Genomic DNA, 18,160 nt, shown 5'->3' with positions numbered 1-18,160 from the left:
TCATCAGTAGAGATTACAGTGTTTCAAATGTGGGGTTTGCTGAGTAGGCTGCAAACATCTTTCTCAGGTCAGGTACCTCTCACAGGCATGTGGGTGCTTCATCCATCAGCTCACCAGCTCAATGACGCATGGGAGTACTATTAAACAGGAACAGGGGTGGGAGCACACCGCTTCACCTCCCAGCAAGGTTCGCCCCTGGCATTGTGGTAATTGCAGTTTCAGTTACTTGCTTGCTTCAAGAGAGTTCGAGAGTTTCGCCACAGTTGGCTCAGATAGTGCTGATCTCTAGACATGTGTTTCTGGTTCTTTAACAGTCATCAGTAGAGATTACAGTCTTTCAAATGGGGGGTTTGCTGAGTAGTCTGCCAAAATCTTTCTCAGGTCAGGTATCTCTCACAGGCATGAGGGTGCTTTATCCTCGAGCTCGTCAGCTCAATGATTCATGGGAGTACTATTAAACAAGAACAGGGGTGTGAGCATACCGCTTCACCTCCCAGCAAGGTTCGCCCCTGGCATTGTGGTTAATGCAGTTTCGGTTACTTGCTTGCTTCAAGAGTGTTGAGTGTTTCGCCACAGTTGGTGCAGATAGTGCTGATCTCTAGACACGTGGTTCTGGTTCTTTAACCGTCATCAGTAGAGATCAGTCTTTCAAATGTGGGGTTTCCTGAGTAGGCTGCCAACATCTTTCTCAGATCAGGTACCTCACAACCTCACACAGGCAAGCGGGTGCTTCATCCACGAGCTTGTCAGCTCAATGACTCACGGGAGTACTATTAAACCGGAACAGGGGTGGGAGCACACCGCTTCACCTCCCAGCAAGGTTCGCTCCTGACATTGTGGTAATTGCAGTTTCAGTTACTTGCTTGCTTCAAGAGTGTTTGAGTGTTTCGCCACAGTTGGAGCGGATAGTGCTGATCTCTAGACATGTGTTTCTGGTTCTTTAACCGTCATCAGTAGAGATTACAGTCTTTGAATTTTGGGGTTTACTGAGTATGCTGCCAACATCTTTCTCAGGTCTGGTACCTCTCACAGGCATGCGGGTGCTTCATCCATGAGCTCGTCAGCTCAATGACTCATGGGAGTACTATTAAACAGGAACAGGGGTGGGAGCACACCGCTTCACCTCCCAGCAAGGTTCGCCCCTGGCATTGTGGTAATTGCAGTTTCAGTTACTTGCTTGCTTCAAGAGAGTTCGAGAGTTTTGCCACAGTTGGCTCAGATAGTGCTGATCTCTAGACATGTGTTTCTGGTTCTTTAACAGTCATCAGTAGAGATTACAGTCTTTCAAATGGGGGGTTTGCTGAGTAGTCTGCCAAAATCTTTCTCAGGTCAGGTATCTCTCACAGGCATGAGGGTGCTTTATCCTCGAGCTCGTCAGCTCAATGATTCATGGGAGTACTATTAAACAAGAACAGGGTTGGGAGCACACCACTTCACCTCCCAGCAAGGTTCGCCCCTGGCATTGTGGTGAATGCAGTTTGGTTACTTACTTGCTTCAAGAGTGTTCGAGTGTTTCGCCACAGTTGGCACAGATAGTGCTGATCTCTACAAGTGTGTTTCTGGTTCTTTAACCGTCATCAGTAGAGATTACAGTCTTTCAAATGTGAAGTTTGCGGCGTAGGCTGCCAACATCTTTCTCAGGTCAGGTACCTCTCACAGGCATGCGGGTGCTTCATCCACAAGCTCACCAACTCAATGACTCACAAGAGTAGTATTAAAAAGGAACAGGGGCGGGAGCACACCGCTACACCTCCCAGCAAGGTTCGCCTCTGGCATTTTGGTAAATGCTGTTTTGGTTACTTGCTTGCTTCAAGAGTGTTCGAGTGTTTTGCCACAGTTGGCGCAGATAGTGCTGATCTCTAGACAAGTGTTTCTGTTTCTTTAACCATCATTAGTAGAGATTACAGTCTTTCAAATTTGGGGTTTGCTGAGTAGGCTGCTAAAATCTTTCTCAGGTCTGGTACCTCTCACAGGCATGCGGGTGCTTCATCCATGAGCTTGTCAGCCCAATGACTCACTGGAGAACTATTAAACAGGAACAGGGGTGGGAGGACGCCGCTTCACCTCCGAGCAAGGTTCGCTCCTGGCAATGAGGTAAATGCAGTTTTAGTTACGTGCTTGCTTCAAGAGTGTTCGAGTATTTTGGCACAGTTGACGCAGATACTGCTGATCTCTAGACACGTGGTTCTCGTTCTTTAACCGTCATCAGTAGAGATTACAGTCTTTCAAATGTGGGGTTTGCTGAGTATGCTGCCAACATCTTTCTCAGATCAGGTACCTCTCACAGGCATGTCGGTGCTTCATCCACAAGCTCATCAGCTCAATGACTCACAGGATTACTATTAAACAGGAACAGGGGTGGGAGCACACCGCTAAACCTCCTAGCAAGGTTTGCCCCTTGCATTGTTTTAAATGCAGTTTCAGTTACTTGCTTGCTTCAAGAGTGTTTGAGTATTTCGCTACAGTTGATGCAGATAGTGCTGATCTCTAGACACGTGGTTCTGGTTCTTTAACCGTCACCAGTAGAGATTACAGTCTTTCAAATGTGGGGTTTGCTGAGTAGGCTGCCAACATCTTTCTCAGGTCAGGTACCTCTCACAGGCATGGGGGTGCCTCATCCACGAGCTCGTCAGCTCAATGACTCACTGGAGAACTATTAAACAGGAACAGGGGTGTGAGGACGCCGCTTCACCTCCCAGCAAGGTTTGCCCCTGGCATTGTGGTAAATGCAGTTTCAGTTACTGGCTTGCTTCAAGAGTGTTCGAGTATTTCGCCACAGTTGGCGCAGATAGTGCTGCTCTCTAGACATGTGTTTCTGGTTATTTAACTGGCATCAGTAGAGATTACAGTCTTTGAAATCTGGGGTTTGCAGAGTAGGCTGCCAACATCTTTCTCAGGTCAGGTACCTCTCACAGGCATAGAGGTGCTTCATCCTCGAGCTCATCAGCTCAATGACTCATGGGAGTACTATTAAACAGGAACAGGGGTGGGAGCACACTGCTTCACCTCCCAGCAAGGTTCGCCCATGGCATTGTGGTAAATGCAGTTTTGGTTACTTGCTTGCTTCAAGATTGTTTGAGTGTTTCGCCACAGTTGGTGCAGATAATTCTGATCTCTAGACACGTGTTTCTGGTTCTTTAACCGTCATCAGGAGAGATTACAGTCTTTGAAATTTGGGGTTTGCTGTAGGCTGCCAACATCTTTCTCAGGTCAGGTACCTCTCACAGGCATGCAGGTGCTTCATCCACGAGCTCGTCAGCTCAATGACTCACTGAAGAGCTATTAAACAGGAACAGGGGTGGGAGCACACCGCTTCACCTCCCAGGAAGGTTCACCCCTGGCATTGTGGTAAATGCAGTTTCGGTTACTTGCTTGCTTCAAGAGTGTTCGAGTTTTTCGCCACAGTTGGCGCAGATAGTGCTGATCTCTAGACACGTGTTTCTGGTTCTTTAACCGTCATCAGCAGAGATTACAGTCTTTGAAATTTGGGGTTTGCTCATTAGGCTGCCAACATCTTTCTCAGGTCAGGTACCTCTCACAGGCATGCGGGTGCTTCATCCACCAGCTTGTCAGCTCAATGACTCACGGGAGTACTATTAAGCAGGAACAGGGGTGGGAGCACACCGCTTCACCTCCCAGCAAGGTTCGCCCCTGGCATTGTGGTAAATGCAGTTTCGGTTACTTGCTCGCTTCAAGAGTGTTCGAGTGTTTCGCCACAGTTGGCACAGATAGTGCAGATCTCTAGATACGTGTTTCAGGTTCTTTACCTGTCATCAGCAGAGATTACAGTCTTTGAAATTTGGGGTTTGCTCATTAGGCTGCCAACATCTTTCTCAGGTCAGGTACCTCTCACAGGCATGCGGGTGCTTTATCCACGAGCTCGTCAGCTCAATGACTCACGGAAGTACTGTTGAACAGGAACAGGGGTGGGAGGCAATGATATCCTATGGAAGGGAATTCAATTTACTGGTAAGTGCTGTTAGAATTACTTTTCAAGATCAGTACTGGGCTCAAAGAGGCAGCACTGAGGTCTGTCCTGATAACATATGAGTAAATTGGAATTCGTAGTTCGGCTGATTTTAGAGGAATATTTGTAAGTTCCAAAACTCAACACTTAGAAGAATTTCAAAGTGAAACCAGTCAATGTTAACCTATAATAGGAAATTCAAGTTACTGGTAAGTATGGTTAGAATTACATTTTAGGATCAGTACTGGGCTTAAACATGCAGCACCGAGGTCTCTCCTAATAACAGGTGAGTAAATCGGAATTCGTAGTTCGGCTGATTTTAGAGCAATATTTGTACGTTCCAAAAATCGACACTTAGAAACTTTTCTGCTGAAAACCACACAATGGATTCCTATGGAAGGAAATACAAGTTACTGGTAAGTACGCTTAGAATTACTTTTCTGGATCAGTACTGGGCTTAAACATGCAGCACTGAGGTCTCTCCTGATAACAGGTGAGTAAATCGGAATTCATTGTTCAGCTGATTTTAGAGGAATATTTGTAAGTTCCAAAACTCCACACTTAGAAGAATTTCCAAGTGAAACTAGTCAATATTAGCCAAGTTACTGGTAAGTACGGTTAGAATTACTTTTCAGGATCAGTACTGGGCTTTAAGATGCAGCACTGAGGTCTCTCCCGATAACAGGTGAGTATATCGGAATTCGTAGTTCGGCTGATTTTAGAGGAATTTTTGTAAGTCCCAAAACTCCACATTTAGAAACTTTTCTGCTGAAAACCACACAATGGATTGCTATGGAAGGAAATACAAGTTACTGGTAAGTACACTTAGAATTACTTTTCAGGGTCAGTGCTGGGCTAAAAGATGCAGCACTGAGTTCTCTCCTGATAACAGGTGAGTAAATCGGAATTCGTAGTTCGGCTGATTTGAGAGGAATATTTGTAAGTTTAAAAAATCAACACTTTGAAACTTTTCCAGCAAAAAGCAGGCAATGATATCCTATGGAAGGAAATTGAAGTTACTGGTAAGTACGGTTAGAATTACTTTTCAGGATCAGTACTGGGCTCAAACATGCAGCACTGAGGTCTCTCCTGATAACAAGTGAGTAAATCGGAATTCATAGTTTGGCTGATTTTACTTCGGTCCAGTATATATAGAGCCAATTTCCTAAACCATCCCCTCCCTTCACCACTGTGCAAACACACCCAGTGGTGCATTTTAAGTTGGGGAAATAATTCCCCTTCAATCTTGAGGGTCCGTAGAGACCAACTAGCCCACTAGGTACATCCAGTAAGCGCCACAGAGCTGCGTAGCAGAGAGATGTTAAGGTGCACGGCCTGTGCCACCTCTCTGCAACACAGAGCAGTGGCACTTCCTGGAAGCACTTGGTGGGCTACTTGGCCCCCAGGGTCCCTCAGGATTGAAGAGAAATTTTTTCCCCAACTTAAATCGCACCACAGGGCGTGTTTGCACACATCACCTCAAGCCCCGTCCCCTCTCTTCACCAGTGTGTAAACGCGCCCAATGGCGCATTTTAAGTTGGGAGATTAAGTCCCCTTGAATCCTGAAAGTCCCTAGGGTCAAACTAGCCCACTAGGTACCTCCAGTAAGCGCCACAGTTCTGCGTTGCAGAGAGGTGTGAAAAGGGGCGTGGCCTCTGAACACCTCTCTGCAACGCAGCTCCCTGGCGCATACTGGAGGTACGTGGTGGGCTAGTTGGGCCCCAGGGACCCTCAAGATTGAAGGGGAATTAATTCCTCAACTTAAAACGCGCCACAGGGCGCGTTTGCACAATGGTGAAGGAAGGGGGCGGGGCCTGAGGTGCCATGTCTGCAAACACGCCCTGTGCCGTGTTTTAAATTGGGGAATTAATTCCTTTTCAATCCTGAGGTCCCCTGGGGGCCAACTAGCCCACCAGGAACCTCCAGATGGACCTGGCAGTTGCCAGGGCCATCATTGGTTCCAGGGGGGGACTGCGATGACCCCTCCCACTTAATTTAAAGCCCCGGGGGGTGGTGGTCCCCGAGGCTTGGGGGTCCGTAACGGACCCCCTATTTTAAAAATGTAGTGCCCCCGGAGGTGGCGGTCTCTGGGGCGTGTGGGGGGGCTTGAGCCCCCCCACACAGGTATTTTATTTATTAAACAAGCCCCGGGGGTGGCGGTCTCCGGGGCTGCGGGGGGCCATGAGCCCCCCCGCGAATATGTAAATAAAACCCCATGGGGTAGCGGTCCCCGGGCTGGGGGGACTAAGAGCCCCCCCACATATTTCACAAAATCCCTGGGGGGTGGCGATCTCCGGGGCTGGGGGGCCCCTCTGGGCCCCCAATTACTATAAAATATTGCCCCCGGGATTTGGCCCCCCTGGGGGCTAATTGTAAACGAAGCACGGGAGTCCGCGTTTTTTTTTTTTCCGGGAGCGGGATACGGGAGCGGACCGCGATTGTGATTTTTTTGTGCTTTCTTGTGCCTCGGTTCTACCGAGGCACAAGATGGCTGCCAACAATTCCTGATTCAGAGTGTTGGCAGCCAATTAGCATAAAGCTCGTGCTCGGGAGGATCTGCGGCCCTAGATATATCTATCTTTTTACTTTTGAATATCTCAGGAACTACTGAACGGATTTATACCATTTAACGAAAAGGCACAAGTGTGAACCAAGGGCTACCTCTTTGCCAAATGTGGTGTAATTCCTTTCAGCAGTTCGGGCTGTAGCTGCGTCAACAGGTCCTATGGGAAATTGCATTGGAAAAACGCGTTTTGGGACCCCCCTTTTTTCTCAGCTCCCGCTTGACGAATCACCACGAAACTTTCAGGATAGGAGCGGACCGGAGCTGTCCAAAAGTTTTGAAAATTTCACAAAGATTCGTCAACCGATGCCAGACTTATTGGGAATAGATTGTTGCGGATTTCCTATGGAAAATAGGTCCTCACTATAACTATCTACTGGCGACCGCCAGTAGATTATATAGGCATTGTCATATACTTGTATATAATGTACTCCTGCAACTAACGATGATGGAGCCTACATTCCACAACTCCAAACACATTTCAGAACTTGAGCTTTTTTTTAGATATAAATGGTTAAACGTTTCTGCACTGAACCCTCCAGTAGCCTTCTGTCCGGCATCCAAACTCAAATATGAGAAGTTGGAACATGGGCTGTTTTTCTGCAGCGCATACTCTGCTGTGCACCGGAAATGGATTGTCCCACTATGCCACCTGTCAGGGGGGTCTCAACAGAGCTTCACCATGAGAATCCTGAGAACTGACACAAGGAGACTGTAGTATATAGTGGAGCAAGGGCTTTAATCTCTATGTGCCTCATGGGACGGGTGCTTTTAGATTGGAAATGATATGTAATTTAATGTATGGTTTTCTAATTCTATGAGTGAATTCACCAAGAGGGACTCCTGTCTGGGTCACACCCACCCACATCTGTGCCCCAATGAGGAGCTCAATGGTGATTTGATTTTTTCTTAGTCTGAGAAGTTATCCAACCAGTGTCCATTTCTGCACATCCAGGTGTATCATAACACACAGGAAAATATCAAATCTGTGGCAATGTGAAGTCAGTATACTTCAATGTGGTGTTGAGATGGTCATTATTTTGGTATATTCCTACCTCATGCAAGAGGCCCTCTTACACATGCAGGTACTGTTCTTAGCAGAAAAAAATAAGGAATATTTGATGGGAGGCATTTGCTTGAGTTTCTGGACTTTTATGTCACTCAAAAGTGAAGAAAGTGTGATATATTTAAACGTAGTTTTGAAAATTACAAGAATTCTGTATCACATAACGTGTTTGGCTTCTGTGAGCACCATCCGCATCAATTCCACTCTGCAAGTGTGTGGAAATGTCTGCTGTTGGTAGGTACCCTCAGTGTTGGCAGACTCCGTAACCAAAATAGTGCAGGATTCCCTAGTTGGTGTAACGTGACGCCCCCCCCATGCTTTAGACCCGTCAGGTGCTCTCAGGCCAAGGGTCCGCTGACTGAACACAGTGCCATAGGGGCCCCCTGGAGCTAATGTTACCCCACTGGTGTCTCCTATGAACTTGCCTCATTTAAAAAAAACATTCCCGGGTGTCTAGTGTGGCTTCCTGCTCAAACACATGGAAACCCACACTCTGAGGATCCAGGCAAATTCTGATTTGGGTCATGCCAGGGCAGAGATATGTTCCTGTGTGAGGAAAACTGAAGAGTGCAAAGACATATTATTGAGGGGTTTACACACCAGCAGGCAGCCCTGAAGGTAATGAAAAATGTACTTTTTTATGGGTGTAATGTGTGCATCCATGCTTGGAGGATTCAAATGCTTATATTTTAGCAAAAACTTTGGCACAGGAGTTTGTAAATATCTAGGCAGTGACAGGGTTTACAGAATGTAACGATTTGCATTTCTAATGTTTCTGCAGCTTTCTACAGGAAGCTTATACTGACGCATTACAAGGATCCCTGTGTTGGGTTTTTGCGGATTGAAACCATTACATGGGGAAGAGTGTGTAACCACCAGTGGGACATGAAGGATGCTGCAGTGGTCTGTAGAGAGCTGGGGTGTGGAATTCCAGTTTCAACAACAACCGGATCTTCCTTTATTCGAAATATTAATGAACCAGTACTGATAACAGATGTACAGTGCAAGGGAAGTGAACGCCGGCTCTCAGAGTGTCCCTTCATTACTAAGGTACCTCAGGACTGCGACACCACAAAGGCTGCAGGAGTGCGCTGCACAGGTAAGAAACAAGCAATATTATGAGATCTCACTTCCTGGTACAAACTGTGACCAATGCATCTGCATCTTGGAAAGCAAACCTAACAACAAAGCAACAGAGTGCTGCACATTACACTGGAGAGCATTACAGTGTGGAGAGTAGGCTCGAGGAGGAAGGCTGGTCACAGAGAAGGTGGTGAAGAGGATTGATGTGTACCCAGAGGCTGTGAACCCAGGTTTAAGTTGGGAGGAATGTAGACATTAGTACATAATTTTCAGATCACACTGTTATAGTGAAATTACATTTTGATTATTTTTTTTCAAGACTAGAGGTCTTTTCGGAAAGATCATAGCAGAGAGGTTTGTTAATACTGGGATGCAGTCCTCATTCTTGAGGCATAGCCTAAACATTTTGTGTGGTTAGAAAATGTATCACAGAATCCACACAACCACAGCATTTTCAACCCAAACCAGACACCAGCCAGTATCTCGCTTGGCTTCCTTGTGTTAGTTTTGTATAGGTCCACCTTTAAATGCGGCCACATACATCTTACTTAACCCACAAATCTCCACATTTTAGCAGGAGATTATGTGTATCAGGTAATCCATCATCATCAATAATCCTGACAGAGACAGTCAACAATAAATTGTATTTGTTTTTGAATTATTGGAACACCTTTCCTCTCAAGGAAGCACACACAAGAACGCCGGGTTGGTGACTGCCGACCTCAGCTCAGCCCCCTGGCTGCTATGGCAACGTGTAGGGAGGCTAAGTATAGTTCATGGAGCAAAATATTTCTGCAGCACCAAAAGAGTAGTGAAGTCAAAACACCAAGCAATAAAAATGTAAAATTGGAATAGTAGGGTAAAATGTAATAATAATAACCACACCAAAACAACACAAATTCAAGAGACAATAGATTCAAAGGTGCAATCAGAACATATTAATTTTATGACAGAGCCCTTAAGTACTCAAACCACGCCTGTCAGTGAAGGGTTCTCCAATCTTCATGAAATCGATTGACTGAGTTATGAACAACTAAACAGGGATGAAAGAGAGCTTGTGCTAGCAGCTGACAGCTCAGAGATGGTCTCTTCAGTAAATTCTGCAACTACTGACCCTACAGAGATGACCCATTCTGAAACAACAACAATTAAAACTTGTGTATTCATCCATGGACAACAAAGAATTGAATCTCCTGTTCAGCAGGCACCAGTGTTCAGAACTGACCTTTCCTTGATCTCGTGGAATGTAACTGGGGTAAAAGCCAAATTGGATGACCAAGACTGGATAGATTTCGTGGGGATGTATGATGTATGGCTTTTTCAGGATACCTGGGCTAACAAGAAGGTATTCCGGGATGCATTTACTGCCTGCAGTGTGGAAGCAATCCCTCCAGCAAATTCAGGGCAGAGAATGGGAGGTCTGTTGATCCTAGTAAAAAATGATGTTGCTTGTATTCAAGAGCTCTTAAGTGTAGATTCTCTAGATATAATGGGCATTAAACTAATTTTTTAAGGGGCATGTATTTGATCTTGTTGAACATTTGTTCACGTCAAATGCCCACCAACTGTGATTCACCAGTTTTGACCATGCTGGATGAATTGATTGAATTATATCAAGAGGTAGCTAAAATATTTGTTGTAAGTGACTTTAACATTTCTTTTGAGTCCTCATCAACAATTAATTTGGTAACTGAAGAAGAGACAGAATACTGCTGGATCCCCAATCTGATAGGGAGCCCACATCGTACTTTTATAATCACTGCCCTACAAGTGGCCTCAGTAGTTGTTGGCCGGAGTCTGAGGGCATGTAATGGGCAAACTCCTCTTGATATAAATAGGGCAGTTTCATTCAGGAGAGGTGGACAGAGCAGTACCATTGATTACATCCTACTAGACGTAAAGTTATGGTCATCATTAAGGGACCTGAAGGTTGACAACGTGACAATAGTAATCACTATCCCCTCACTACTATTTTATCAGGGACAGAGTTTAATAGACCACCTCCATTTAACCTTGCGATGGCTCCTGAACCCATTATAGATAATAATGGCTGAACGATCTCCTGGCCTAGTGTAATGTCAGATCAAAAACACAAGCTGAAACATATCATCTGTTCTTACATTTCATGTCTGGTGTTGACATTGAGAGTGTGGATCCTTCATTATCTTAAATATTCATAAATGTTTTTTCAATAGATCTTTTATAGGGAACAAAAGAGATAGTTCAAGTGCCCTAAGAAAGATCCTAAGTGGTTCTCAGAGGAATGTGAGCTGGCCCAGAGGTTTATGAACACAGCAGCCAGGGGACGTCATTGTGATGAATTTGTGACTTCCCGTCAGAGGCATAAGGTAATGCCAGACAAAGTCAAGAGAGAATGGGAGGAGAACAGGTGGAAAGACATGCTCCAGGCTCTCAAAGTCAGAGACAACCATACTTTTTAGTCAATTATTACTCACTGGAATATAGTAGGGGTGGGCGGAATATGCGTAATCGCGTTACGCAAATCTCCGCGAAACGGTAAAAAATATCCGCGAACATGCAGAAATTCCGCGAACACGCGGAATTGCTTGTTCGCGATACTTTTTTCCTGTTCGCGATCGCTGTTTGCGTGCTCGGGGTGAAATATCTCGCGAACACGCATATTGAGAACGCGAACACGCAAAAATTTCGCGAAGTTGCGGAACGTAGATTTTCTTGCAATTTCGCGTTCTCCGAGGAACGCGAAATTACCCAAATTTCGCAAATTCCGCGAACGGAACGGAATTTACCGCCCAGGCCTAGAATATAGGGCATCAAAGTTCAAGGCATTAGCATATTTCACCTGATAAATGCTAGGAAATTTTCCGGCACTTTACTCAACAGTTAGGCAAGAGGAACCTACTTTAACTTATAATCAGGAGGATCCCAGCTACGACCTATTGAACTAGATTGCGGACCTTGCACTAAGATTTCTTTTAGTTTGGCGGAGACCCTTTTAGCTGTTAACAGCTTAAAATCCCAAAAGGTACATGGACCAGATTACACACCGGGAGACCTTTATAAAGCTGAACCCAAGCTTTCGGCTTGATATGTTAATCTGTTGTCAAATGCAATCTCAGCTAGGGGTGGATTCCCGATTGTTGGAGAGGGACAGAAATAATTCCTGTGTTTGAAAAGAGAGACACAGGCTGCCCAGTTAACTAAAGGCCTATTAGCTTGATAAACAATTTACAAAAAGTCTTTGCTGGACAAGTTTTGATGAAGTTACAAGAATGGATTGAAGTCGCGCAGATTCTGTCACCACAGCAGGCAGGATTCGGTGTTAAAATAAGCATTTTGGATCAGGTGTTTAAGCTTGCCCTCCTTTATTGAAAGTATGCATTGCTGTGTCATCCATCATCCCCTTTGGTATCGCTTTGTTCGCTCTAAGTTGGCAGGGGTCCCTTGCTCACTTTGCCACTAGATTCAAGATAGCCTGGCTGATGAGGGTTATGAACCCGAAACCAGTTCCAGGATGCTTGTTTCCGGTCCAGGGAAGACATGGCTTGGCAGTTCGGGCTGGACTGTTCCCATGAGGCACAGGGTCAGACTAATTTGCATATGGCCATATCTGAACTTAGGTGGTGGAGTGAGCTAAAGAAGGATCATGGATTAAACCCAGATCAGTTGACTGGGGGTGAGTGTTTGATTTGCTCAAACGCTCCATCCATCATCCCCTTTGGTATCGCTTAGGAAGATTCATAAGAAGCCAAGCAGCCGTATTCCATGTGGTCTGTAGCCTTATCATCACATATTGAGGTGACCCAAGGTAAAGAGCATTTCCACAATAGAGGCGAGAGATGCTGAGGGCCTGGACAATTCGTTTTTTAGCTAAAAAAGGGAACAGGTTTGAAACCTTTCTGAAAAGTCTAAGGATACCAAAGCAGCCTGCCACAAGTTTTTTTGCTGTGCACTCCTTGGTAAGACTATAGTCTAGCCACATTCCGAGACACTTTTTCTTCTCCTTTAAGAGTGGGGAGTCCCTCCAGACAATCAGGCAGTGGAGTTGGAACTTTCTTACTGAGGTTATTACCCAGTATCATAAGCTCAGTCTTGTCTTCATTGAGCTTGAGTTTGCACTTGGCAATCCATCTGGACAGTTCTACTGTGTCGAAGGTAAACTTATATAATGTATATTGAATGAATACATGAATTGTATAAGAGTGCCCAAAAAGTAGAAATAAGGAAAAACACACAACAGTTTGCCCTCATGTTCCGTTACTAGGTAAGGTTACAATAGGCTGCTACAGAGGTTCTACACCTGCTCAAATAATCTATGCTTCATGAAAGATTGTTCTCCGTCTCTTCTATTTCAGTCTGTTTTTAACCCTCTCTTTCAGTCTTTGCTTCATATCCCTTTAGGACATTCATTTTCTTGGAATGTTTAGGGAATATTAGTCTATAAGTTAACAAATGATTCATTACTTCCATACTTCATGGTTGGTTATGTCATGACCTCTACGAAACAATCCATGGTAATGCCCTTGTCCTGGGTTATTGGGAACATTTGGACTCCGGAGGTCTGACCATGGAGAAGGTGACGGTATGATGAAACAATTAAAACTATGTGAGAACTCTATGATATGTGCACAAACTATAATGTGTGTGCACCTAATGTGACCCAGTTAGACCAGTTATTTACAGAAAGCTTGTTATTCATACACTCCAGTTACATCTATTGGTATGGTTAGGTGATTTTCTCAGTGACAACATTAGCATTTTGAATTAAAAATCAACAGTGATGTCATAAATTGTGTCATAGAACATATCATCAGTGATGTCATGTGGGGTCAAAGCAGTACATGGCGGGGTTCACATGTTATAGATAGGGCTGCTAACTATAACTGCTGAATTTCTGTGGTTTATTTTAGTTAAAAACATTTATGATGTCACTGAGAAATTCACCTAAATATAACATTACTTTTGTACCTTTGTTTTTCCAGTGAATTGCTAAGGTGTTTTTTTAATTGAAAACTGATCTTTTTATTACCCTCAACTATATTGTTATTTTAACCTGTTTTTTTCTGTGAATTTCTAAGTTTAAAAAAAAAGTAAATCAATTTGTTAAGTAAGATTATATACGATAGAAAGACTTTATAATATTATAAGTGTGCAGACATTATTTTGAAAGAATGCTTTTTTTTATTGTAACCTAACGGGATATGGTTCACAGTTTGCAAAATGTTTCTAAAATATCTATGAGTATTAAACAGATACATTTTCTATATTTAAGTATAGATAGTGTATTTGCTCAGTTCTTGTATCTCTCATATCAAGACACGTTACCAGCAATCTATTTTTAAGGTGTCATTACTCTTGTGAGATGCTCGCAGGACACTTGCGAGATTATAGAGTTCTAAATTTCATTGTGATCTATTATATACAGTTCTTTATCATGTTTTCATTTATTATTTAATGTAAGTCTATAATAGAATAGTGATTTAGTGATGGCTCTCGCGAGACGCTTGCTGGAGCTGGAGGCACAATCACCTTTGTGGACTCCAAGGGAGCGGCACCTCCTGTTTCGCTTTCACAACATACTAGCAAGATTGTTTATTTAGAATTACGTTAATTACAGTGTTTTCCTGTAAATTTGAAGAAAAAAGAACATTAGACATGTTGACTAAGCTAGAAAAATGAATTATGTATTGTTCTATGGAACATATAAAGCAAGTACTTTTCTTTTTTTTACGTTCTTGCAAGACATTTGCAAGACTCTAGTGAGAGGCTTGGAACAGGAAGCAGACCATTGGGAAGGATTGTGATGGTTCATTTTTTTGTTTGAGTCTGTTTATTGAGTATTTTCCAGGTTTCTCATATTATAAATCACTGAATCATATTTTCAACAGTACGGTTATATGGTCACAGGGAAATTAAAATTAGAACCTATAAAAATATGTAAAAACTACATGCATTAACCCGTTAACCATGGCATAAAATCAGCCGCAGTGCAGGCGTTTCCGTGTGCGGGTGGGGCCGCGTCAGCCAACGGACGTGCGCAGCACTACAGAGGTAGTGCTCGCGACGGCCATTGGCCGACGCACGCAGCGAACGGGTTAAACAATGTAACAAGACCTCACCATTCCACACTGTGAATTTGTGTACATCTACTGAGTAGGGACACCATGGATAACAGGTGCACTGATGGAGAAGCCGTCAGAGTGGTGTAATGGAAAGGTGCATCTGGGGAGCCTCCAGTGTCTGCAGTGTTATATTTCATACAGATGCCCTAATATAGGCTTGATCTTAGATGCCCTATATAAGCATGCTCTTTCACTTACATTAGTTCCCTATACTACACAATAACGAGTTCTGAGGGTTGAACCTTATCTAGTCTGTGGTCTAGGTACAGAAGGAGGGTTTTTCCCAAACAAAGGCCTCCTATAACATCTCCAATGTGCTCATACAGTATGAATGAACATTCATGAGGGTTCTTGGAAACCAGGCAGGGGCGTCAATCCACCTGCATAACATCTACATACACGGTTCATCCCATATGTCATCCTCATACCCAACAAGTGCTAACACAAGGGACAAGGGAAAAAGGAACTCTATATACTTTGGGGCAGATTTACAAGCCCCTTGCGTCACTTTTGCACCGTCGTTGCGTCACTTTTGTGACGCAGCGGTAGCGTAAAAGCTGCGGCCCATTTACAACGTGACGCATCTAGGGAGATGCGTCACGTTGTGAAGCCCTGCGCCACATTAAACCTGCCTCAGGTTTAATGTATGCAGGGTGGGCGTTCTGTCGCAGGAAGCCCCGTAAAAGTGACGCAGTGAAATCTACAAGATTTCACTGAGTCACTTTTACGTCCATGCTGCGTCAAAACCCTGCGCCTGCTTGAAGCAGGCGTAAGAATTGACGCAGCATGTTAGGCATAGGGCGGCCCTGAGCATTGCTGGAGTTGCGTCGTGCTTGCGACACGACTCCAGCAATGCGAGACTTTTCCGCAAGGATTGACAGATGCGTCAGAAATTCTGACGCATCTGTCAATCCTTGCGCCATGGTGCACCGTATTGTAAATACGGCGCATCCATGGTGACGCAAGGATTTGGCAAGTTGGCGCAGGGAAAGTGACGCATCTCTACAGATGCGTCACTTTCTTGTAAATCTGCCCCTTTATGTAAAAATACAGCACCTTTTGCTAACATTAGACAGAGGGAACCAAGACTTCCAGGCCGACACACTGACCAGAGACGCTGAGGCTCCTGCATTCAGTCGCTCCAGCTGACAGTGGTCTAAACAACCCTTGCGGGGTGTCCAACTCGAGACCAGGACGGGGTCCCACACTCTCTCTATTCAGGTAATAGGGTTAGGCTAATCCTAGAGGGATTCTTGGCTTTCACACCTACTCACATGCTAGGTACACTTAGGTACATCTAGATATGCATCGTAGGAGTACGCACACTTTTGTAAATGCATTTTATATTCATGTATGTATTCATGATGCTTGAGCGGTCTTTGGAAAAGCTGAATGGACGGTCGGAGGAGCAAGATGGCGGACTGCCCATGAAAATAAAAATAAAAGGTCTCTTTTGGAAGAACCTGTCATCTGGGTATGACTTCTTGTTAGCAGAACAAGTTTCGCTGCTAGCATTTGTTTTGGAGTGCCCCAGGGGAGAAAGTATAATTTTTCCTGCATTTTCCGACCATGTTCCCATTCACCTTAAACATACATATGCACAGGAGTGGGCAGTAGCTCTAGCACCAGCATTGTATAAAAATCATGCCGGATGGGAGGAGGATTCAACATACCATGTGATCCTGTTAAAAGTTTCACCAAATGCTCAGAGGCAATACCTTATAAAGCAAGAAGCTAAAAAACAGGTCAGGGAGATCTTAGATCTACTTGAGTACCAAGGGGTCATTGAAACATGCACCTCACCAATGAACAATCCTTTGTTTCCCCTATCAAAACCTGACAATACATATCATCTAGTTTTAAACTACAGACACTTAAACTCATGCACAAAGACATTCAATGTCGAAAATGCACATAGTGCCGCATTAATGAATAACATTGTGCGGAAAAATACAAAACAACACTTGATATCTCAAATGGATTTTTCTGCCAAAATATAGCACCTGAAAGCAGGTATCTGACCGCATTCTCCGCGTTGGGGTCACAGGGACAATTTTGTCGTTTCCCCCAGGGGTATAAGGACAGCTCGGGGGTCTTTTTAACAAGGGTAACAGAGCTACTTCAAAAATTTTACAAAGAAGTGTTGTCCTATGTGGATTAAATTTATCTGGCGGACAACAACTTAGAGAGGCACTTGACCAGGGTGAGCACCATTATTATGGTATTCGCCACTGCGGGCTACAAATTGTACTTTAAAAAATCAAATATTGCCAACCTCAATGTCCTATTTTTGGGATATGAGCTGTCAAGTGAAGAGAAAAGTCTGGCAGCTAACTTTTTAGAAAAGTGTGCTCTGCTCCAGCCTCCAAAATGTTTAAAACATTTACAGTCCATACTGAGATTCCTAAATTAAGCAGAACATACTTTTTGGATTACGCAGAAAGAGTAAAACCTTTCTACGTTCACTCCAAGAAGATATGATAGCTTTAAAACACTTACAAACACGCATAAACTCACGCCACTTGGCGATCCGCAAAATTGCGGGTCAATGCGGGTATACCTACTTAACTTTCAATGAAACAGTACCAATCGCATATGAATCACACCTGTACGCAAATGCAGAAATGCGTTTCACTTCAACAGAGAAAAATACTGACAGCAGTTCAGACTGCTGTAGCAAGAGAAAGAGCACTGGCTCAGGGGAAACGCATAATTGTCGTAACCCTAGTACCGGCTTTAGAAGCTGTTACAAAAGATAACATTCCAAATGCAAAAGCCTCACATCAACGATGGATACAATGGGCTAATTCTCTTACTGCAATGGATGTTGAATACAGATTTGATCCAAGTTTAAAAACACAAGCATTCCTGCAATATGAACATGAAAATACTCTACCAACTGAAATCTTGCTTCTCGATCAGTATGAATACATTATTTACGCTGACGGATCTGCTCAACCGGCCATAGGGAGTAAGCAACAATACAGCGCAGCAGGTGCTATTGTTAAAGGTCACACGCTGGCTGGAAAATTCCATGCGAGTTGCGCTAAAACGCAATCTCTAGGAGACTGCACGGCACAGTTGGTTGAGTTAAAAATTAATGCTGGCACTCGTAAATACAGATAATGAATTTCTCATACTAATCGTGTGTGATTCCTTTTACTATGTGCTGTCGTATAATGAATATCTTTACCACTGGGAACAAATTGGGTTCAAGGATGAAAAAGGTGGCACAATTAAGCACAAAATGCTATGGGAACAGGAAGTAGAGTTGAAAAACGAACTACCACGGGCTCATGTGATCCATACACTGAGTCATCAACGTAATGGCATTCACGTTGAAGGGAATTAATTGTCTGATGAAGCTGCAAAGGGTGCTG

The 18,160-nt window shown here is 44.0% G+C and overlaps 1 protein-coding gene across 2 annotated transcripts in view; it reads left to right on the top strand.

The window, feature by feature from the left end:
• The window catches only part of LOC146859549 (CD5 antigen-like), a 756,734-nt gene that overhangs the window by 269,662 nt on the left and 468,912 nt on the right, over nucleotides 1–18,160 (top strand). For both annotated transcript variants that reach the window (XM_085650246.1, XM_085650247.1), the window contains one exon: nucleotides 8,378–8,695. In XM_085650246.1, the coding sequence (XP_085506372.1) occupies nucleotides 8,378–8,695 (318 nt within the window). The remainder of the gene's footprint in view (nucleotides 1–8,377; nucleotides 8,696–18,160) is intronic.

This window comes from Triturus cristatus, chromosome 3_2 (assembly GCF_964204655.1).
Source record: "Triturus cristatus chromosome 3_2, aTriCri1.1, whole genome shotgun sequence".
NCBI lineage: Eukaryota > Metazoa > Chordata > Amphibia > Caudata > Salamandridae > Triturus > Triturus cristatus.
This window is presented reverse-complemented; position numbering and strand designations above follow the sequence as displayed.